At 48.5% G+C, this 15,356-nt stretch overlaps 2 protein-coding genes across 4 annotated transcripts in view; one reads left to right on the top strand and one right to left on the bottom strand.

Annotated features, from left to right (window-relative positions):
• Positions 1-887: 887 nt before the first annotated feature.
• LOC129482568 (putative GED domain-containing protein DNM1P46) lies at positions 888-6,974 on the top strand. Its single transcript, XM_063638495.1, has 4 exons — positions 888-1,018; positions 5,916-6,053; positions 6,820-6,906; positions 6,963-6,974. Exons 1-4 carry the CDS (start codon positions 905-907, stop codon positions 6,972-6,974), a joined length of 351 nt encoding a protein of 116 aa, XP_063494565.1. The 5' UTR covers positions 888-904.
• A 3,575-nt stretch (positions 6,975-10,549) lies between these two features.
• LOC129482542 (golgin subfamily A member 8S-like) overlaps positions 10,550-15,356 on the bottom strand; it is a 51,390-nt gene continuing 46,583 nt past the window's right edge. For all 3 annotated transcript variants that reach the window (XM_063639049.1, XM_063639051.1, XM_063639050.1), the window contains 5 exons: positions 15,086-15,150; positions 14,444-14,520; positions 14,261-14,361; positions 14,004-14,159; positions 10,550-13,918 (listed from right to left, as the gene is read on the bottom strand). In XM_063639049.1, the coding sequence (XP_063495119.1) occupies positions 13,743-13,918; positions 14,004-14,159; positions 14,261-14,361; positions 14,444-14,520; positions 15,086-15,150 (575 nt within the window). In that variant the 3' untranslated portion in view covers positions 10,550-13,742. The remainder of the gene's footprint in view (positions 13,919-14,003; positions 14,160-14,260; positions 14,362-14,443; positions 14,521-15,085; positions 15,151-15,356) is intronic.

The following is a 15,356-nucleotide window of genomic DNA, read 5'->3' as shown; positions in this document are numbered from 1 at the left end:
GCCCACTGGAGGCTCAGGGCGGCACGACCACCAATTGTGTGTGTGTGTGTGTGTGTGTGTGTGTGTGTGTGTGTGTGTGTGTGTCCCAAGGGAACAGAGCACTGCTGAGTTCAGGCAGATGATTAACTTGTGGATTGTCAGCAAAATACAGTCACAAGAAGGTTATGTGCTGATTTGTCTTTTGCGGTGACATCATGTTGCTCATGTTTTATGCTTTTCAGAGTTCATTAGTTTCTTTTTGTTCTCAGTTAATATCCAACTCAATAGACTGTGTAAGTAGAATACCCCCAAACTGAAAGTCACCTACGAAAAATATGTCACCCATTTAAACTGTAGTTGAAAATGTGTACACTTTAGTTTTGTGTAGCCGACACTGGATAATGGGTAAGGGCACAGGATCCCAGGGCTAGACTGCCTGGGTTCAAGTTCCAACTTAGCCACTTGCTGGCTGTGAAATACTTGACAGCTTTAAGCCCCAGTTTCTTTTTTTGTTTCAACTTCATCCCAAATGTGATAGTAAGTCTCAGTTTCTTGATCTGAAAAAGAGAAATTATTCAATGAGAGTCTAGTGAAAACTTTAAAGTTTTTAAAGCCACTACCTGGCTAAGGAAAGTCCTCAGCCTTAGCCGTTATTAGCTATGATTTTTATTGTGTTGGCTACACGTGCATTAATGAGGCAGGAAAATACTCAAGGATAACAACCAAGTGTCCAAATTATCTCATCAGACCGAGAGAGAGGTATATGTGTGCATGCTCATGTTTCAGCTCAGAGCCCTTTGTCTAGAAGGCTCTTGAACTCAGAGGTCCAGGCACTATCAGCTTTGCAGTGGAGCCATCACTTTTGTTGATCAATGAAATTGACATAATGGTTTTTTTTTTTGTTGTTTTTTTTTAAGCATCAACCATGTGCCTCAAGCTAACTGTCAAGAAGAGTGTGCTTCAGTTGGCTGGAATGAGCAATTCAACTTGTGGAGGAATGAGAAATGTTAGTGTTGAGACAAGAAACATAAACCCCAGGGTAAGGCAGGAATCACTGAAAGTCAGGCAAAGGAACCGGCATCCAGTAATGAGTTAGGCTTTGCCGGGCTCTGGCCCTACAGATGGCTCTTTGGAGAGGAAAAAATTAAGCCAGGCCTGAGGGCACAGATCCTAAGGGAAAGCTGGCAGCTCGAGGCTGTCTATGGAAGAGAAGCAGAGGGTGGCACCTGGTTGAAAGAGGGGGCTGGGGGACATAGCTTGAGCCTGTGTTTACAGATGGAGTCCCCTGATTCCTGCGACTGGGAAAAGAGATCGTGCCCGGATCAGGGGACCTCAAATCAGAACTTTCCCCACCCACACCCCTTCTTTTCAGGGTGTCTGTCACTGCAAACAACAGATAACACTAGTTGGAAAGCTCAGCAGATTCTCACGGTGGTGCCTAGCAGGCCAGGCCTAGCTGCCCTTTAACCTGTGACTGAGGATGATGCCACTGGCCTGTAAGCACACATTGGAAAATCTTTACATCCATGGACACGCCATGCCCCACAGAGACAGCTGTGCAGGGTTCTTCAGGTTTGGGGTGCTGTGCTGGCAATTGCCTCATAAATATGTAGGATTAAAATGGGATGCCCTGGAGCTTAGCTAACCTTTATCCTCCCCCCACTACCCAACCCAAAATGAAGGGGCTGCTAGTTTTGTTTGCTTTATGAAAGATGGATCTGTCATTGTTTTTAGAACGTTTGGAGAAAGATTTCTTGGGAGGAAGCTATAGTGAACCCCCAGAGATTTTCTCATTTACTGGTGCACCAGCTTTAGAGTCCTAGGTCTTCATCTTGGCTCAGCCACTCGCCAGCTGTGTGACCTTTGGGAAGTTGTTTGACTAAACTGAATCTCGTTGTCACCTATAAGTGGAGGTTGCTACATTGTTACTGTGTGGAGAACTTACCCCCAGGCACTCTTATGGGGTGATGGTGAAGATTAAATGCAACAATAAGGGTAAAGGAGGAGGCTCGCTTGAAGCCGGGAGTTCAAGACTAGCCTGGGCAACAAAGCCAAACCCCATTTATTTAAAATGTTTATTTAAAGATGTTTCTTTAAAAATTAGCTGGACTTGGTGACTTATGCCTGTAGTCCCAGCTACTTGGGAGGCTGAGGTGAGACCAGTTGAGCCCAGGAGTTTGAGGCTGCAGTGAGCCCTGATTGCACCACTGCACTCCAGCCCAGGCAACAGAAAGAGACCCTGTCTCTAAGAAATGAATAAGTAAATAAATAAATTAATAAAATAATAAAATAATGCATGCAATTAGTACACTAGGACATGCTCAGGCACATGATAAATGCTCGATAAATGGTAGCCCCAATAAACTTTGTAATGTTTTGGGAGAGGATGTCCTTTGGACTCAGCCCGGTGACAAAAGCATTTGAAAAGACTGATGTGTATGATGGCTATTTCCTACAGGTACAAGTCTGTACCTCCAGGGCCCCAAGGCATTGGCTCGACTGGGTAACTCGTTCTGTTTACTCTTGTTTTGGGCAGCACCATTGCCCTAGGGCTAAGCAGGACTGCCACCCCAGACTCGACTGCCAACAGTATCCCCCTCCCCAAGCTAGCCATGGGAAAGCCACTTGCATCATAAGACTACAGGAGGCCGGGCACGGTGGCTCAAGCTTGTAATCCCAGCACTTTGGGAGGCCGAGGCGGGCGGATCATGAGGTCAGGAGATCGAGACCACGGTGAACACCCCGTCTCTACTAAAAATACAAAAAAATTAGCCGGGCATGGTGGTGGGCGCCTGTAGTCCCAGCTACTCGGAGAGGCTGAGGCGGAGAATGGTGTGAACCCGGGAGGCGGAGCTTGCATTGAGCCAAGATCGCGCCACTGGACTCCAGCCTGGGCGACAGAGCGAGACTCCGTCTCAAAAAAAAAAAAAAAAAAGACTACAGGAAATCAAAGGGAAGAAAAAGCACAATTTAGTCAGCTACTCTCCAGTTGGCAATAAGTTTTTGCTATTTTGAACAGAGCTGCATGCCTTGTCCACATCCCCTGTTTTATATAGGCAAGAATTTGTCTTGGATGTAGAGTAGAATTGCTGGGCTGGGAGGAGTGTGAATATTCAACCTTATGAGATGGAGCCAAACTGTTTTCCAAGGTGGTCATACCAGTGTATGCTCCCAGCAGCAGGCAGCAGTTCCTTTTTTTTTTTTTTTTTTTTGAGACAGGCTCCGCCCAGGCTAACGTGCAGTGGCACAATCTCGGCTCATTGCAAGCTCTGTCACCTGGGTTCACCCCATTCTCTTGCCTCAACCTCCCAAGTAGCTGGGACTACAGGTGCCCACCGTCACACCTGGCTAATTTTTTTAGTAGAGATGGGGTTTCACTGTGTTAGCCAGGATGGTCTCGATCTCCTGACCTCTTGATCCACCCACCTCGGCCTCCCAAAGTGTGGGGATTACAGGTGTGAGCCACTGCACCTGGCCCAGCAGCAGTTCTTTTTTTTTTTTTTTTTTGAGACGGAGTCTTGCTCTGTCCCCCAGGCTGGGGTGCAGTGGCGCGATCTCGGCTCACTGCAAGCTCCGCCTCCCAGGTTCACGCCATTCTCCTGCCTCAGCCTCCCGAGTAGCTGGGACTACAGGCGCCCGCCAACATGCCCGGCTAATTTTTTGTATTTTTAGTAGAGACGGAGTTTCACCGTGTTAGCCAGGATGGTCTCGATCTCCTGACCTCGTGATCCGCCCGCCTTGGCCTCCCAAAGTGCTGGGATTACAGGCTTGAGCCACCGTGCCCGGCCCCAGCAGCAGTTCTTAAGAGATCTCAGGATCTCTATCTTCTGGTGATGTCACAAGCAGTCAAAAAGAATAAATGCCAGCTATAAACAACAATAAGAATCTTAACAATATACTATTAAGGGGAAAAAAACAAATTCCAGAAGGATGCATACAGCATACTTTATATAACTTGGAAAAGGAAATGTATATATAGGCCGGGCATGGTGGCTCATGCCTGTAATCTCGGCACTTTGGGAGGCTGAGGCAGGAGGATTCTTGAGGCCAGGAATTCAGGACCAGCCTGGAAAACACAGCAAAACCCTGTCTCTACAGAAACCAGAAAAATTAGCTGGGTGTGGTGGTGCAGGCTTGTAGTCCCAGCTACTCATGAGGCTGAGGTGGGAGGATCTCTTGAGTTTAGGTGTTCAAGGTTACAGTGAGCCATGGTTGCACCACTGCACTCCAGCCTGGGCAACAGAATGAGACCCTGTCTCTTAAGAAAAAAAAAAGTAAATAAGTAAAATTTAACAACAAACTGTGGGCCGGCTCTGATGTCTCACACCCATAATCCCAGCAATTTGGGGGTTGAGATGGGCGGTTCAGGAGGTCCGGCGTTGAAGACCAGCCTGACCAACATGGTGAAATCACGTCTCTACTAAAAATACAAAACTTAGCCGGGCGTGGTGGTGCACGCCTGTAATCCCAGCTACTCAGGAGGCTGAGGTAGGAGAATCGCTTGAACATGGGAGACAGAGGTTGCAGTGAGCTGAGATTGCATGACTGCACTCCAGCCTGGGTGACAGAGCAAGACTCTGTCTCCAAATAAAAGAAAATAAAAGAAAATAATTTCTTAAAAAGTTGGTTTTTTGAAAAGATACACCACATTGACAAACAAAAGGAAACATGACAACTGATACTGCAAAAACTCAGGCCAGGCGCGGTGGCTCATGCCTGTAATCCTAGCACTTTGGGAGGCTGAGGTGGGTGGATCATGAGGTCAGGAGATCGAGACCATCCTGGCTAACACAGTGAAACCCCGTCTCTACTAAAAATAACAAAAATTAACCGGGCATGGTGGCAGACGCTTATAGTCCCAGCTACTCAGGAGGCTGAGGCAGGAGAATGGCATGAACCCCGGAGGCGGAGCTTGCAGTGAGCCAAGATCGCGCCACTGCACTCCAGCCTGGGAGACAGAGCGAGACTCCATCTCAAAAAACAAGCAAACAAACAAACAAAACCTCAAAGGATCACTAGTGGCTATTATCAGCAACTATATGCGAAGAAATAGGAAAACCTACTAAAAATGGATAAATTTCCAGACACATCCAGACTACCCAGATTGAACCATGATAAAAGCCAAAACCTGAACAGACCAATAACAAATAATGGGATCAAAGCGGTAGTAAAAATCTCCCAGCAAAGAAAAGCCTGGGACCTGATGATTCACTGCTGAATTCTAGCAAACTTTTAAAGAAGAACTAATACCAACCTTACCCAAACGATTCCAAAAATAGAGAAGGAGGGAATACTTCCAAACTCTTTCTACAAGGCTAGTATCACCCTGATACCAAAACCAAAGATTCATCCAAAAAAGAAAACTACAGGCCAATATCACTGATGAATATTGATGCAAAAATCCTCAATAAAATATGAGCTAACTGAATTCCACAATGCATTAAAGTTGGGGTGCAGTGTCGCAGGTCACTCAACCCTTCCCGTTTTCCTCTCTGTGTGTGTCTACTTTGCTGTGTTCCCTGGTGGCAGCGGCGGTGGCAGTGTTGGTGCATGGGCCTCCCTGGACAAGGGGAAAGTGAATATGCCCTTTTCTTGCCTCCTGCCAGGCGTCTGCATCCTGGCACAAGCTCTGGCCAGGTCTCCAAGCAAGGGACCTGGAGATGTTCTTTTCCAATTTCTGGATTGGTAACTTGAGGCAAATTCTGGGCACTAGAGTCAGAACTAAGAGGAGACTGAATCAGGGGAGTCTGGGGTTCTGAGAGGCAGAGACCTGAAACCGTCTAGAGCATGTGGGGAGCTGGGTGCATGTTCAGGCCAGTTGCTTCTCTCTGTGCCTCAATGTTCCAGGTACCCTTGGAAGTGCTGAGATCCTAGGGATTCCTGGAGCCTGGCTGCGTGGCCTGGCCACCCTGATGCCCTTGTGTTCTCCATGACAGGAGAGCAAGGCCGAGGAGAATGGCTCTGACAGCTTCATGCACTCCATAGACTCACAGCTGGAGCAGCAAATGGAAACCACGCAGAACCTGGTGGACTCCTACATGGCCATTGTCAACAAGACCGTGTGGGACCTCATGGTTGGTGTCACGCCCAAGGCCATCATGCATGTCATCATCAGGAACATGCATGCACCACCTTATGGGAGCAGGGGGCTCCTGTGGCATTGAGGATGCAGGTGGCCATGTTGGCCAGGGGGAGATGCCGACCAGCCCTATGGGACCAGGTCCAGGGAGGGAGGCACGGTCCAGACCAGAGCTGTCTCATAGAAATATAACATGGTACTGAGGACAGCGGCCCATGCCTGTAATCCCAGCACTTTGGGTGGCCAAGGCAGGAGGATAGCTTGAGTCCAGGAGTTCGAGACCAGCCTTGGCAACATAGTGAGACCTGGTCTCTACACAAAAATTTTAAAAATAGCTGGGCTTGGTGGTGACACGTGCCTATAGTCCTAGCTACTCGACAGGCTGACATTGGAGGGTCACTTTGAGCCCAAGAGGTTGAGGCTGCAGTGAGCGGTGATCTCACCCACTGTACTCCAGCCTAGCGACAGAGCGAGATCCTATCTCCAAAAAAAATTTTTTTTAAAAAACTGAGTAGACAGGTGTGCTGGTGGCATGATAGGTCCTGGGTCCCCTGCCAGATCTGTGACCTTGGACAGGTGACTTTTCCTCTGGAGCTCAGTGTCCCTATCTGAGTGAGAAAAGGGCAGTGGGGAGGCAGATCTTTGAGTCTAAGTGGTGTAGAAGCCGCGTGTGAAAAGCCATATTCGGGGCTCCAAGTCCAGCACACTGTCCCAGCACAGGCATCAGGTCCCAACCTCCTTCCCTCTTTGCCCTCTCTCAGACCAAGGAGTTCATATTATCAGAGTTGCTGTCCAACCTGTACTTGCATGGGAACCAGAACACACTGAGGGAGGAGTTGGCAGAGCAGGCACAGTGGCGGGATGAGATGCTGCGCATTCACCACGTGCTGAAGGAGGCGCTCAGCATCATCGGTGACACCAACACGACCACCATCAGCGTGCACATGGGGGCCCGTGGGCAACTCCTGGCTGCAGGTGCAGAGCATCCTTGCCAGATGCAGGTACCAGGGCTGGCCCCATGGCCCCAAAGCCCCGCAGCCCCCATGGCTGAGCCTGGGGGCTCTTGGAACAGGCTCCGTGCCCAAGCTGGCAGATGTGGGTGCTCTCTGGAGCCGTCGGGGAGCTCGTGGTTTATGGTGTAAGGGCTGAGAGCTTGGAGGGAGTTGTGTGTGGGGCTGTACTCTGAGGTGGCCAGAGGCCTAGGAATGTCATCCTGGGCATGCTGTACCTGTTGTGCTGTCTGAGCCATGCTGCCAGGGTGGGGCATCCAGCTCCCAGCCTGGATGCCTTGGAGTGCTGAGAGCCAAATCCACTGCAGAGCAGGGGTGATAGGGTCCCACCTCCTCTATCTGTTGGCAAAACAGTGGTGATCTAGGATAAAACCTCAAGAGTCCCATGCACACGGTCAACCCAAAACACACCTCACAGGCCAGGTAGGGGCACACAGCCCCCTTCCCTCCCTCCCAGGTACCATCATAGCTGCTAGCATGTGACTGAAGGCAGGGTCCCTGGGCCCCGCTGAAGCACTACCGCCAGCCAGCAGGCTCACGCACCTTGGCTTGTTGCTCCTAGAGGTCGGCCCTGCTATTCAGCCAAAGGGACCACAGTGCCTGCTGGCCCAGCTGAGCTCTGCCCAGCAAGCCCACCCACCTCCCTTGCCGTGGTCTCCCTCTTCTTTTCCTAGGAGGAAGGACCCAGCCTCACCTATGTGACCTGCAAGCCCCAACAAGCTGAGGCTCCCCTCTTAGACTTATAAGTCTATAGCCAGTGGCTTCCGGCTGCCTGCCCTCCCTGCCTCCCCCAGGGTCCCTTCAGAGGGTCCTGGGCTTTCTGACCACCCAGAGGGGATTCCGGCGATCACTCCAGCCATCCATCCCATTTAGCTTCATCATCCTTGTTCAAGCAGTGTTCCTTCTGTCAGGCCTGGTGGCTGTTGCGTTGGGCTCCCCAAGGTGAGAGGTGGCCCCGGACCAGTTGGTTGGAAGACAGCTTGGAAGACAGCTTGGAAGACAAGTTGGTTGGTGATCAGAGAAGAGGGAAGCCCAAGGGGATCGAGCATTGGTCTGACCTATGGGTGCACTGCCTGAGTGCAATGGAAGAGGCCAGCATGTGTGGGGTGAGGAGGGCCGCCGCAGCCCCCAGGCACTACCTGTGAAGCTCCGGCTCCTCCCTCCATCTTCCTCCCCTTTCCCTTCCAGCCCCTCTTTTCCAGGAACCTTGCCACACCCTCACCTGCACCCTCCCCTCCCTGGCCCTCCCACAGCTGCTGTGGCACACCTGTGCTCTGCACTTGCCTCACCAGCTCTCTGCTCCCTTTTCTTTCTCCTGTTTTCTCTCTGCTTTCTCTTCAACTGCCAGCCGATCGGGTCAGGCAAGTCCATCCCATCCTGGCAGCCCCAGGCCCCCCTTCGATCTCTAAACAGATCCCTCCTCTTCTCGGAGGCCTCCCTTTCCAAGCCTGCCTGGGTGGCTGTTCTGTGACTTGGCAGTGGCTCCCCCAGCCCCAAAGCCAGCCCCCTTCATCTGTGACTTAGTAGTCTGTTGTGGTGGTGAGCTGACACATCCAGGTGTGACCGTTGTGAAAACTTGTGCCCACCTCTGTGGTATGCCCCTGCATTGTTCTATAAATATCTATAAATACACATACACACACACACACACACACACACACACACACCCCTACACCTACATGTGGCCGACCGCCTCGCCTCTAGTGCTGGGAATCAGTCACTGTGCTGTCCTTTTGGAGTCTTGTGGTCCAACAAGAGAAAGCTGTCACCTGACATTGCCCCTCCAAAGTGCACGACCTCCAGTGAGCCTCCCTGTCATGCCCAGCCTATGGAGAATCAGCCCCCGCTATCCCTTCCGCCCCACCCCCCCACCAAGCATGGGAGTGCTGTGCAGGCAGCTGTGTGGCCTGACAGTCTCTACCAGTCCTGCTGTCCCTTGGCTGAGAATCAAACCCATTTCTGGATGACGGGGAAGTGTGTCGTCTGCTGGGTGTGTTCTCTGTGGAGCTCAGGGGAGGGGAAAGGCCAAGCCATTTTTAGTGTGCTGTTTGGAGGGGTGAAAAGGCCATACCTTTTCCAAGGGACACTTTTCCTGGAAAGCCCCTGGAACTCAGTTGGCTCTTATCCTGTGAAGCAGGCTCTGGCCACCAGGGGGCAGGGCCACGAACTCAGCCTGAAGGGAGCCTGGGGGGCAGCTGGCACTCTGGAGGGACAGACAGAACAGGCCACCAGGTGCAGACAGGAGAGGGAGGCAAGGAGACGGCAGGGAAGACTCCTGGGGTGGGCGGAAGTCAGTGCCCTTAGGTGCTGGTACCTGTCTTCCCGGCCACCGCTAGATCAGGCTTCTGAGCCTGTTGACTGTCAGGGCCGGACTGCGCCCCATAGGCGCCATGGCAGTCCCCGTGGAATCCTCCAGGCGCCACCAGGCAGCATACAGGTAACATGCCTGGAAGGTCCCCAACAGCCTAGCTGGACATGCTCAAGACACTCTGGGACTCCTTGTTTGGTGGCACAAACTCCAGGACCCACTGAGGGAAACGCGAACACACCAGGCCGAGGAGTATGTCTAAATCCATTTATTCCAAAATAAAAAGCAAAATAAACAAGAGTCGCATCACCAGGGAGCCACGACCCCATCCCCGCCTCCTTCCTCTGTCCTATGCTAGCAATAAATAAGTTTCCCAGCCACAAATAATTATTAGAACCTCCTCCCATGTGCCAGCTCCAACCACTGCTAGGTATGATACAGGGGCAGCCCTACCCTCTGGAATATACAAAATGTTACACAGACACAGTATGTACACCGGGGAAGGGGGGCCACCCCAGCAGCCCATGCCCTCGCTGGTCCACCGTTAGCCCCACTTTCCTGCCTCAACTATCTCTCTGAATAAGAAGATGGGAGTCCCCCTGAGGGAAAAGTTGCTATGGTGAGAGTAAGGGGGCCATCAGGCCTCCTCCAAACAAACCAACTCCACCAGCCTCTGGCTCTTAAATAACAATCATCATCATCCAGAAATTTAGGGACTCAGCCCTGGTCAAGGTGGCAAAGGGTCTGTTTGTCTTTCCCCATTAGACAGAGGTCTTGTCCTGCTACCCTAATTGTACAGGGGTTCCTGGGAAGGGGTGGTAGGGACATGGTGGCGGTGGAGACTCCAGCCCCACTTCTCCAGGCTTTGCTGACAGGGGCCTGCTTTTAATTTTTATTTTTATTCCGTGACTTTTTAAACAAATCCCATAACTTCTTTTTCATAACTTTTTTTTGTAACTTTTCGTAAAACTTTTTTCTACTTTTTTCCCACAAGTTTTTTTGCCACAACTTTTTTATATTTTTTATCCCATAACTTTTTCACCCCACAACTTTTTAAATCCCATAACTTTTTTATTTTGTGGGCATGCCAAGCATGCCCAGCATTTGCACAGTATCAATACCTTTAATACTATAGTTTTCAAGAAAGGCAAAATAAAATTTTAACGCAAAAACAACACTTTGAAACAATTTAATAATTTATTACATTACAGTAGCATCACATCAGCAGTCAATAATGCCACTCTAGGGAAAAATCTTTCAGTATTTCCATTACACATTCTGTTTACAAGAATTCATAAATTAGTAAAATTCATTCTAAGAAAACTTGGCAAATAAAGCTTTGGACTGGAATTGGCATTTCTTTCTCTGCTTTTCCTTCCCACCGTTTCTTTCTTTTGTACTGCAGTATTCATATTTTAAAATGTTTTAACTTATTTCAGAACATTAAGATAGCAGTTACATTTTTTATTAGCTATATTATTTTAAAATGACTCTTCAAGATAAAGTTTTAGAGAAACTATATTATGGATAGGACTGATTTACATTTTCAAATTTTCTAAAATTCAGCTTTGGTTTTAGAGCTGATATTTTTTCATTTCTGGAAAATCTATCAGGTTTAATCAAATACTTTTAAAGTAATTATTACATACTGCAATCTTCAAATTGGTGTTTTGATTTTCATGCAGAAATTAAAATGTGTTCAGTGGAACTCACATTTTAAAATTTTATGTTTCTGATGAACTGTAACCTTCCAATGTTGCCTTCTAAGCAAACTGAGAGCTGCCTTACACTGAATGAGGAAGAGCACAAATACTCGGCTGAATGAGGTATCGCAAAAGACGGCTTGCAGTTTGAAGAAAGACGGAAGTTATTCTCATACAATTTCCATTCTTTTTAGCTTTTTCTTAAATATATGACAAATACCTATACAAAGAGTGCTATTTCAGTCAATATGGTAAATTTATTTTCCAGACTGACTTTCAGCTTAAATATGCCAGTGTGTGATTTAATCCATAGGCACCTGATGAACACATTATTGTCAGATTGGTTACAGATGCTAAACGCTATCTGAAGGTCATTCCTAGTCACTGATATTCATCATGGTAAAAGTGAAGTGATTTCAAAGATAAAAGTACCTTTGAAATAATTTATCAATGTATTAGATAAACCCAGTTTCAGAATGATAAAAGAAAAAACGTTAGACCAAATAATGTGGCTAATTAACAGTGGTCCGATTCCTAGCCCGAGGGTTTAAAATGCTCTTAAAGTAATTGTCTTTAAACTGAACTCAAAGAATGCAAAAGCGGCAAGTTCAGAAAATAAAAGGCAAGAACAGGACTTTAAGTGCATTTTAAACCCACGGGCTAGAAATCGTACCACTGTTAATTAACCGCATTATTTGGTCCAACATTTTTTCTTTATCATTCTGAAACTGGGTTTATCTAATACATTGATACATTCATAAAATTTGGAAGAGTCAGTTGAAGTCACAAGGACCGAATATTTGCCCTCGTTCAGTGAATGCCAGCAAATCTGTTATTCCATTGGTTAAATCATATTGTTGCTCTCCTGTTAATGTCATAGAAGTATCAGGAGGATGCCAAATGCTAAATCTGGAGATGGTCTAGTAACTAGAAATCCCCACCCCAGGGAGCACACATACATATCTCCCTACGTCCTAATAATGTGATGTGTTCTGGAACACAGACATTAGAACTTCATGAACTTTGAACTGTTGAGTCTTTCCCAAGCATCATCAAGTTATGATTTAGGCAATATATGACTGAAATGCATTCATTCATCACGCATAGGCACAGTCACATACATATTGCACAAAACATGTCCCTAACTGAAACCGAGAGGTACAGAAACATATTTCACTCTTCGTAAAGAAGTTTGTGAGAAAATATAACTGTGTGATTGTATAGACACGTTTCCTAATAATACATCGACATTCACAAACAGTAGATTGCACTGCAGTTTGTAAACATTTTAAGTTGCATAAATTTCTCCTTGATTTTCAAAGATAGTATAATACTGTCTACTAAAATTCCTTTTTGTTTCAACTAAGTACTCTCACACGTATTAGTTTATAATAATGTTTCTTATTATTTTTTAAAGTGTTTTCCACTCAAGGAAAAGAAGTAAATTCCTATGTCAGAGTAACCAAGGTGGTTGACGAATAGGTATTAGCCAGAGAGGTCTAGATGGTAAAATCAATCTTCAAGCCTCAAAGAAGCTCCGTGGACAGAGAGGAATGCCAGGCGTCACACAGCTTTCCTTCACTCTAATTCATTCTTGGCTAGAGCCTGTATGCCTGTTCCAGGGACATTTGGACTCGTAAAGGATTTCTTATGATCTTCACTAAATACATTAAGAAGAATGCCAACCAGTGCCCTTTTGTGTACTGAGGCATGTAGTCATGTGATTAAAACAGGTAACATGAACTCTGACTTTAAAACGTATTATAGATACAAATGCTCTAAGCTAGGAAAGGTTTTCCACATCCACAGTCAATGATGGGAGCCTTTCATTCCTCAGAAATCATCCCTTTTTAGGTCATCGAAAAAGAGTACAACTGCTGCAGCTCGTGATGCAGTATCTTCATGAGCCCAGAGCACATACAAATCCTAAGGGAATCACCATAATACAGCGCTAATTCTTGGCACCGGGACAGATGAAACACACTCTATCCTGCACATACCTGCCAGGAGCAGGCCACTTTCCTCTTCTGTGAGATTTAAAAAGCTCCCCCAAAAGGTTATGACTCCCATCACCAATACACAGAAAATGGAGGAAAGGCTGTTTCCAGTTCTCGGCCTTTGAACAACTCTAAATGTCAGTACTCATAGTGGCATATTACAAAGTAATAAACAGTGCACACTTGGGGGCAAAGCACATATGGAGCTAATGAAGAGCTCACTGTGATTAAGATTAGATCAAACACTAGCAGAACATAGGCAAATTTTATCTGAATTCTGTAATGAATATACATGCCGCAATGACATTACAAAAGTATGGCAGCCTATTCCAAACCAACGAGAAGAATTTTTTGCAAAGAGTGAGTCTTTGCGTGTTTGAACTCCCACCACATAAGGGCAAACTCGATATGCATGCTAATGACCTACAATTATGAAATTAAAAAAGAAAAATACTAAAGGATGCCAGAGTGAACATCAGTGAAAGCCACAGAGACCCACTCTCTTTTAACTTTTTACAAATAAACTTAAACTATAAATTAGAAACACAAATAATCATGAGTGGCTCTAACATTCAAATGAACGAAATGAATTGTGTCGGAGATTAACCCCATAACTTGGTTTCTTAATTAAAAATTTCTTGGCCAGCTCTTTGATGATGATGATGTTTATCTCCTTCTTCTCGGCAGCCAAGCCCAGCAAAAGAATGGAAGACAGCCAATGCTGCCCAAGCCTGGGTGCTCCTGGTGGTCCCGCACGATCGGTTGTGCAGTAGGGTTGTCACAGGGAGGACCCTCCCTGGCCTCTCCTTGCGCAGAGGTGGTGAGGCTCACCTCACAAAGATCTTTGGAGAGAGGGAGGCAGGGATCTGAGCACAGTGGGAGCCCCCCTCTTCCTGCCTGCCCACCCCGCCTGAGGGCTGTACTCACCACCATGCTTGTCTGCAGCCCCAAGCTCCTGGGGGGCTGGGGCTCCTGGACCGGGCTCATCAGCAGGGTTCTGGGCAGCGGCCAGGAATTTTCTGTGCCCATTGTTGTAGTTGCCACAGGCCCCGATACCATCTGCTGCAGCTCCAGCAGCTTCACCTGGAGGGAGGGGTGCTCAGCTGTCATGCCACTGCCTGCGCCCACCCTCACACCCACCCCCACCCCCACCCGCACCCCCACAGAGATGTTGCACACCCTACCTTCATCTCCTTCCTGTCCTGGGCCAGCCTCATGATCTCCTCCTCCCAGTGCCGCATCTTTGGCATGGCGCCCTGGCTCTTTTAAAAGGTGATGGATTTTCCTGCGGGAGGACAGGGCTCAGACACTGGGGCCTCTCTGACGGCCCTGCAGCTCCCCCTGCCGTGCCCTGGCCTCCCACTCACTGATGGCATCGTATTTCTTGTTTCTTCACCAGCTCACTCAGGTCTGCCTTCTCCTCCAGGTGGTCCATAAAGCTGATCTGGAGCCAAAATATTGTGGTCATATCTCGGCAGTGACCTGCCCTCAGGTGGCATTTTCAAGTCATGGAGAAGGCGGAGGGGAGTACTGGCGTGGGCCAGCTTCTCCATGACTTCCTGCAGGGCCCGGTGGGTCTCCCCACTCACAGACTCGCCCCCAGTCCCTGGGGCTGGGACCACTGCCTCTGGCTCCTTCTAGGCCGAGGCCACAGGTGAGCCAGGCGCTGGCAGCACACCCTCTGCTCTTTCACCTGCTCTCGTAACCATGCCTGCTCCTCCTGGGCAGTGGCTCCAGTGGCCTTGAAAAATGCCACCTGAGGGCAAGACGTGAGCATTCTTGTAGGGGCATACACAGAAGAAATGGGGCAGAGAGGTGGAGCGCTGCCCCTTCCCTTGGGGCCTCAGAGTGCACCTGTTGGTCACAGGTGAAATGGTGTCTGACCACTGGCTCTCGGAAGGGGTGAAGGTCCAGAGAAATCAGAAGGAAGGGAATCTAAGAGCATAAAGGGGCCTTGCAGGGACCATAGAGGAAGGTGGCAAAGTGGGTGCAGGAGGAGTCAGGCTCACCGTGGCCTCCCCGCTCTCCAGGTCCTCTGGGACGCTCGGCATGGGCCGAGGTTCTCCTCCATCTCCTGTGGGGGGTGGCCAGAGGGGTCCTCAGACAACCCAACAAGGGAGGTACCGTGGGCCCACCTCTACCTCCACCCTCACTGTGTAACCCTGAGCCAGCCCCTCCCCAGAGAGGAATGAGCTGCTGTTCTTTATTTTTAAGAATCAAGATCTTGCTATTCCGCCCAGGCACACTCCCACTACTGGTCGATGTGGGAGTTCTGACCTG

The sequence above is a fragment of the Symphalangus syndactylus genome, chromosome 5, assembly GCF_028878055.3.
Source record: "Symphalangus syndactylus isolate Jambi chromosome 5, NHGRI_mSymSyn1-v2.1_pri, whole genome shotgun sequence".
Taxonomy (NCBI): Eukaryota; Metazoa; Chordata; class Mammalia; order Primates; family Hylobatidae; genus Symphalangus; species Symphalangus syndactylus.
This window is presented reverse-complemented; position numbering and strand designations above follow the sequence as displayed.